The 7783-nt window shown below is 51.5% G+C and overlaps 1 protein-coding gene across 4 annotated transcripts; it reads right to left on the bottom strand.

Moving 5' to 3' along the window:
- mtf2 (metal response element binding transcription factor 2) lies at positions 1 to 7612 on the bottom strand. Of its 4 annotated transcripts, none has more exons than XM_047028394.1 (16): positions 7354 to 7612; positions 6486 to 6669; positions 6294 to 6375; positions 5989 to 6096; positions 5004 to 5114; positions 4395 to 4495; positions 3964 to 4121; positions 3705 to 3800; positions 3468 to 3536; positions 3239 to 3362; positions 2474 to 2541; positions 1795 to 1965; positions 1575 to 1674; positions 1353 to 1408; positions 1084 to 1179; positions 1 to 903 (listed from the first exon to the last, which is right to left on the bottom strand). In XM_047028394.1, exons 1-16 carry the CDS (start codon positions 7356 to 7358, stop codon positions 549 to 551), a joined length of 1884 nt encoding a protein of 627 aa, XP_046884350.1. In that variant the 5' UTR covers positions 7359 to 7612; the 3' UTR covers positions 1 to 548. The 4 variants fall into 4 exon arrangements, with proteins under 4 accessions (XP_046884350.1, XP_046884351.1, XP_046884352.1 ...); XM_047028395.1 differs by having other exon boundaries at positions 1084 to 1176; positions 7354 to 7611; XM_047028396.1 differs by lacking the exon at positions 5989 to 6096 and having other exon boundaries at positions 7354 to 7611.
- Positions 7613 to 7783: the final 171 nt, after the last annotated feature.

The raw sequence follows: 7783 nt of genomic DNA, 5'->3' as shown, positions 1-7783 counted from the left end.
AACACACTGTTGTAGAATCCAGAAGATCTCACAAACACACTGTTCTAGAATCCAGAAGATCTCACAAACACACTGTTCTAGAATCCAGAAGAACTCACTAACACACCGTTCTAGAACGTGTAAAACACAGAAGCACCATTCTAGAACCTGACTGGTTTCACCGACTGAGGCTTCCTTGAACTGAAGGGAGGGGTGGGCGTCACCGGAAGACTTGAACTAAAGCTGACAGGGGAGATACGATGCTACGCTTCGGCACCTCTGAGGCGCCCACAGCAAGCATCCCCTGAAGCCCCGGCACCCTCCCAGCCTAACAAGCCCCACCTGAGAGGGGAAACCACTGGGTGAGTGTGTGAGCAAACGTTGTATAAGCACTGTTAATAGTCGTGTCATAAGCGCTTGAGATGGGTGTTATAAGCAGTTATAACACACAGGGAGGAGGTTAGGGCCCACCATCAGTCTGAAAGCCCAGCATTCCCAGCGCAGGGTTCTGTAAGAGTTAACAAGTACAGCCGTTACGAACGTGTTATAACCCTGTCGTAAAGGGGCGGTTAGGACGCGGTGACGCCCTCCCACTCCACCAGGTACTGGACGTCTCCGTCCAGGGTGACACGCCGGGCCAGGACCCGGTATTTCTCCCCGCAGGCCAGCCGGCCGGCCGCCCCGAAGTAGCTGCTGATGGAGGTCTTGAGGTGAGAGAACTGGCTGTCCGGGTCCATGTCCGGGGAGTGGAGGCCCTGCATGGGGCCAGGGCTGTGGGGGCCCGGGGCGGAGGGATCCTGGGGGTCCGGGTGGCTGGCAGGGGGGATCTCAAGGGCCCGTCGGGGGCGCCCCCGCTTCCTCTTGACGGGGGTCTGGGCGGCGGGTGGGTAGCAGGCGGGGTGGGGCTTAGTGGAGCTACAGAAGCTGGCGGGTGGAGGCAGGGAACAGTCACACTGACAGATAGCCAACTACCTATTCTGATGCATTTTGTGTTTCAAGTGTCATGAATTTGAAGGATTAGGATGTGTGTGTGTGTGTGTGTGTGTGTGTGTGTGTGTGTTTGAGTGAGTGTGTGTGGGGGGGTGGGGGGGGGGGGGGGGGTACCTGGACTGCCTTGACAGGCTGCTTGAGGTAGTTTCAGTGTTGCTGAGAGACTCCACATCTGAGGTACTGGAGGATGGCAGGTACCTGTCACTCCTGCTGGGGGGGGGGGGATTAGAAGATGTAAACAGATGGACAAACCATTAACCAATCAAGGAGAGATAGGAGAAAAGGAGAAGAGGAGAGAAAGAAGGAGAGAAAGGAAAGCCAGTAGGAGAAGGAGAGGCTGGTGTCCTGGTCCAGAAGCAGAGCAGAGGACCAGCAGGACTCACCTCCTGGAGGACAGCAGGTCCAGGGAGGGAGGCTCTGACAGCTGCTTCTTCACTTCCTGTTGGGGGGGGGGGGGCACAAGACAGTAGAAACTAGTTAGTGGGTGACTGTGCCACGCTCCCGTTTCCTAAAAACAGAACCCCACGAGAGAGCAAGACACACAACCACACACACAGCCGCACCTACACACACACACACATATAGAGAAAGAGACACACACACACCTGGGTGGGTTGGCTGGAGCGTTGGAGCTTGGCCAGAGTCTCCAGGGAACAGTTCTCCTGTTTCCTCTTCCTGTTCTTCAGTGTTCCGTTTGTCGCCTCGCTGGAACCACAACATTCACCCCCGTCAGGTCTGGTTCTGGTTAGGTGGGTCTGTCATGCAGGGGGTGAGGGGAGGGGCTTATGTACTGACCTGGCTAGGGGGCGGGGCTTGTGTACTGACCTGGCTGGGGGGCGGGGCTTGTGCGTCTTGCGTCCCTTGATGGTGATCTCATTGGAGGCTCTCTCGGGCTTCCGGTGGGACGGGACCTCAGAGCCCTCGGGGCCCGGTGGGAATCGGATCCGCAGACCAAAGAGGTGCTTCTTCTTCTTGATCTCCTTACCTGACATGAACCTGGAGCAGGGAGGCGAGGGGAGAGAGCGGGGAGGAGGGAGAGAGGGGAGGAGGGAGAGCGTGGAGGAGGGAGAGAGCGGGGAGGAGGGAGAGAGGGGAGGAGGGCGAGCGGGGAGGAGGGAGGAGGAGGGGGAGAGAGCGGGGAGGAGGGAGAGAGCGGGGAGGAGGGAGAGAGCGGGGAGGAGGAAGAGAGCGGGGAGGAGGGAGGCAAGGGGAGAGAGCGGTAGGAGGGAGAGAGCAGTGAGGAGGGAGAGAGCAGGGAGGAGAGGAGAGAGCAGGGATGAGGGGAGATGGAGGGAGAGGAGAAAGGAAAGAGACAAAATAAGAAAAGAAAGTTTGAAGCACAGCACAAAGTGATTTTACACAAGCACAAAAAAAGAAAATGAGAAGGTGCGTTGAGATGACTTAAGAGAGCTTAAGCTAAGACAACCAAGAGATTTAGAAAGTTTATAAAGGAGGATTCTGTTTCCATCCGTGCCAATCGTAAAGTATTTTTATCTAGACCCACATGTTGTTGTTGCAGTTCAGTGCTTCCAGAACCCGCTCGTAGCGTTCTTCTCTGGGGGTGTGAGCGAGCTGAGACGAGAACAGAAAACCACATTTAGAGAACCACATTTAGAGAACCACATTTAGAGAACCACAGTTAGAGAACCTAAGTTAGAGACCACAGTCAGAGAACCACAGATAGAGAAGCACATTTAGAGAACCACAGATAGAGAACCACATTTAGAGAACCACATTTAGAGAACCACAGTTAGTGAACCACATTTAGAGAACCTCAGTTAGAGAACCTAAGTTAGAGACCACAGTCAGAGAACCACAGTTAGAGAACCACATTTAGAGAACCACATTTAGACAACCTCAGTTAGAAAACCACCTTTAGAGAACCACATTTAGAGAACCACATTTAGAAAACCACAGTTAGAGAACCACAGTTAGAGAACCTCAGTTAGAGAACCACAGTTCAGATATTGAGGCATGTGTGTGTGTATCCCCAGTGTTGCGGTGAGGTGTGTGTGTATGTAAGATGGTCCTATTTAGGTGTGTGTATTTAAGGTGAGATGTGTGTGTATTTAAGGTGAGATGTGTGTGTATTTCAGGTGAGATGTGTGTGTATTTAAGGTGAAATGTGTGTGTATTTCAGGTGCAATGAGGTGTGTGTGTATGTCAGATGGTCCTATTTAGATGTGTGTATTTCAGGTGAGATGTGTGTGTATTTCAGGTGAGATGTTTGTGTGTATTTCAGGTGCAGTGAGGTATGTGTGTTTAGCACCTTGCCCAGCTGCAGCAGGTCCCAGTTGTCGTTGATGTAGGTCATGAGCTTCAGCTCAGAGTCAAAGTACTTCTTCTTGTAGATCACACTCAGGTTATACAGGCTCAGGTGAGCTACGTCCACCCTGCACACACACACACGCACACAGTGGGGGGCATGTAAGCGTGTGTTGGGACGTGTGTGTGTATGAGAGAGGGAGTGTGTGTGTGAACAGCAGTGTGTGTCTCACCATCTAAGAGGCAGGCGTTTGAGGTACTCTGGTCCACCGTTGCAAACCGAACACACAAACAGATAGAACCTGAGACAGAACAAGGTTTTAATGAAACATGCAAGACCTTTTACAATACCATCAGACTGTCTGCAAAGAGTAACACACACTCTACTCTCATCCACACACACACACAACCAGTCAAACACAGTGGGACAGCCTCAACCAATGGGAATGATGTGAGGGTAATGAAATCACCTGTCTCCGCAGAGCATAGGCATCTGGAAGGCCTCAACACAGGCTTCATGGAACCACTGCTCACACCTGCTACACTGCAGCATCTTCAGGTACCACCTGACACACACAGGGACACACCTTAGCCCTCAGAGAGACTGTGTATATAGGTGTGTGAGAGTGTGTATATGGGTGTGTGTGTGTGTGTATACGGGTGTGTGAGTGCTTGTGTGAGAGTGTGTATCCAGGTGTGTGTGTGTCCAGGTGTGAGGGAGAGACTCACTCCCCAGGCCCCCCACAGTAGCAGTAGCACTGCTGGATGTTGGTCTTGTGTCCCTGGTCCCAGACCAGCTCTTCCAGGGCGTAGGGCAGGCAGGCCTGCTGGCCCTGCTGACCCTGCAGGGGACGCTTCTGGGGGCCCTTCTTCAGAGAACTGCCTCTCTGGCAGGGCACACACACAGGTACACACACACACATAGGTACACACACAGGTACAAACACACACAGGTACACACAGGGGTAGAACCATCACACACACAAACAGTAAAACAAGCACATACTCATCAGATTAATCAATTTAGTGTGTGTGTGCGGGTGTGGTGTGTGTGTGTACCTTGGGCGTGGTGTGTGTTGTCTGTGTGTGTGTGTGTGTGTGTACCTTGGGAGTGGTGTGTGTGTGAGGGTGTGTGTGTGTGAGGGTGTGTGTGTGTGTACCTTGGGCGTGGTGGCGATCACACACGGCCTGCACAGCCACTTCTCGTCAGAGTCGATCACGCTGGGGTTGATGATGGGGGAGTGGCACAGCTGGTGGTAACCTAGGCAACCACACACACGCGCGCGCACCGGGAAATATGCAGGTGAGACAGTTTGAACATCACACACACACACATCCTGTCAAGCTGTATCCTGTCGGCTTGGAAGCTACTGGAAGGTCTGGGACCTGGTGCTGGCTTTGTTAACCAGGTTGTTTCAACACCCTGGTCCCCTGCATCTCCTCCAAGAAATGGTCGCTATTTTTCCTTGGATAAAAGTGTCACTAAATAATCTCTATTCGCTGTTCATGTCGTGTTTTTATTCCATAAGTGACTTCACGTGTGGAAGATGTGTTTTTCTACGGTCTCAGATCAATCCTACATGTTTCCTGAGCAGGTTGTGTACTGGGTGAGAGCTGTTCCATCGCTGGACAGTGTGGGGCTGACTGTAGTGTGGGGCTGACTGTAGTGTGGGGCTGACTGTAATGTCGGGCTGACTGTAGTGTGGGGCTGACTGTAGTGTGGGGCTGACTGTAGTGTCGGGCTGACTGTAGTGTGGGGCTGATGGTACCTTGGCCACATCGATCACAGATGACGATCTCGTTGGGTTCCTCTGAGTTCTCCTCCTGGCAGATGGTGCACACCATCTCATCCCCGTCATCATCATCATCCTCATCCTCTCCTGGAGCAGAGGAGGAGAGAGGAGGTAAGGAGGAGGAGAGATGAGGGGAGAGGAAGAGAGATGAGGGGAGAGAGGAGGAGGAGATGAGGGAAAGGAGGAGGAGAGAGGAGGAGGAGATGGGGGGAGAGAGGAGGGGAGAGAGGAGGAGGAGATGAGGGGAGAGGAGAGGAGAGGAGAGGAGGAGGAGAGAGGAGGGAAGAGGAGGCGGAGAGATGAGGGGAGAGAGGAGGAAGTGAGATGAGGGGAAAGGAGGAGTAGAGAGGAGGAGATGAGGGGAAAGGAGAAGGAGAGAGGAGGAGATGAGGGGAAAGGAGAAGGAGAGATGAGGGGTGTAGTGGAGGAGCAATGAAAGGGGAGGAGAGGAAGGAAGGAGATATAAAAGAAGAGAAATGATAGATGAGTCACATCTACAGCACACAGCCTTCTCACAGAACACCTAGGATCACCTGACCTGTACTGACCAACCAGCTGTGAGCCCAGTGACCAGGCCCACGAAGACAGGAGCTACTGTTCTGACCCTGGTCTGCAAGGAGGGTCACATGACCACCACCATGAACAGACAAGGTCCCTTTTGGTCAATCAATTTCTGTTCAAACCCAATTTTTATGACCAGAAAACCAAATGTTCATCACTTAAACCCAATTTTTATGACCAGAAACCAATTCTCATAACGTTATTTAATTTTTTATTCTTCATCACTTCAGTTTGCATGAACTGAAGACAAATTACCATATACTTTACTTCTATCTTTCTGAAAATGTGCATAAAAGGGGAGGGTGAGGGGGGGGTAGGGGGGGCAGGATGGTTGGGGGGTAGGTAGGGGGGCAGGCTGGTAGGGGGGGAGGGGGGGGGCGGGCTGGTGGGGGGGGGCTACCTTCCCTCGGCTGCACCCCAGGCTGCTGGGGGGGCTGAGCACGCTCTGGGCTGCTAACTGCTGCCCCTGCTTCTGGGAACCAACTGTCTGTCACAAGATAAACCTGGTCTGAGGGGGGAGAGATAGGGTGAGACACACAGGAGCACCACACACTGTACCACATACAGGACGGCTGGCTGGATCAATGACTGGCTGGCTGTGTTAAGAAGATGGTAGGTAGGTGAGGTGTGTGTTAGTAGGCAGGTGGATAGGTGGTTAAGGAGAGAGGTGGGTAGGTATCTGGGGTAGGGAGACTAGGAACTCACCTGTTTGGATATCTTTCCAAAGGACCCAGGACTTGGAGCGATCCTCGAACACTATGAAACAGCGCTGCCTGTCTCTGTCGATCTGGAAAAGAACAACATGGAACACGCCATCTTTACAGACTCGACGGCGAGGAAGGCTCCTCCCTGGGCCTGCAAGTGACATCAACCCAGTTAGTGCTCGGGTTCCGTTACCTTGGTTACAGTTCCCAGGTAGAAGAGACCATCCGACCATCGAGCCAGGACATCCTGGCCTTCTGCAAACTTGTCGGCCAACATGGCCGCCTCCGCATACTCCTCCTTGATGCTGAGGGCGGAGAGGGGCGGAGCCAGGGGGGCGGGGCCCTTCTGGCGGGAGAAGGGGGGCGATCCCGAGTCTCTGTGAGGATGGAGGGATGTGGGAGAAGGGGGGAGATAGAGAGGGGGAGGAGGAAGAGAGGTGGAGAGATATAGAGAGGGAGAGAGAGAGACAGAAAGGAAGGAAGGGAAAGAGAGAGGAGAGACAAACAGAAAGGAAGGGAAAGAGAGGCAGGTTACAGGAATTACTGTAATGTAACTGTCACAGAAACTATGTTACTGTTGCTGGAGGCTAGTCTCACCATGACAACATAAGAGGCTAGTCTCACCATAACAACATAAGCCTCCCTTACAAGAGAGCAACAACAACAAAAACAGAGAGATTGTATCAGACGGGACGTTAAATAGACAAGAGATCTCATCAAACAACAGGTGGAGGCATTTAAGGGAAAAAACGTCATGTTTGAATATATAAAACAAAGGGGAGACTAGCTTGCGGTTCCGGTGTTTGAACCGACTGGCTAAGCTAGTCCTCACGATGCCCTCCCTGTCAAGTCTTTTGTTCGTGAGCTAGACACTGTGCAGTGCTGAGCAGTGGACAATGCATGCTGAATTCATTACAGGGTAAAAAACCCGTCATTTTAGATAGATATTAATGCATGTTACATTACATTTAATGGAAACTATTGGTAAAACAAGTTTCTGACTTAAAAACAAAAGTCGCTCACTCGCACAAAAACATGATTATGATAAGATTGCTCGCTACCTCATTAGGTCACTCTGTGCGGTCAATAAGCCTCGTATTTGTAAACAGTCGGTCGGAACCGAGAATAAATGTACTGTCCAGTTGTCGTCGAAGTCGCTTGAAGTGTAACTGTATTACATATGTCACTCTCGTATTCGTATTTCTTAGAAAATAATAAACGGTTCATTTTCTCCCAACACATTCGCCATTTTGGTTTCCCGCTGATCCTGGAGTGCATTATGGGAAGCGCTCGTTTACAAACTGCAGCACTATTTTCATAACTTTCAAAAAGTTGTAAAGAGGGCGTTCAAATCCATCCTCCAACGGCGCACTTTTTTTTGCAACACATTGCGCATTGTTTGGGAAGATACGTAATCGGTCATCTAAACAGCGAATGGATAACATAAAATGAACTAAACCCACACAAAGATAACAAATATATTAGAATTTG

This window comes from Hypomesus transpacificus, chromosome 10 (genome assembly GCF_021917145.1).
Source record: "Hypomesus transpacificus isolate Combined female chromosome 10, fHypTra1, whole genome shotgun sequence".
Lineage (NCBI taxonomy): Eukaryota > Metazoa > Chordata > Actinopteri > Osmeriformes > Osmeridae > Hypomesus > Hypomesus transpacificus.
This window is presented reverse-complemented; position numbering and strand designations above follow the sequence as displayed.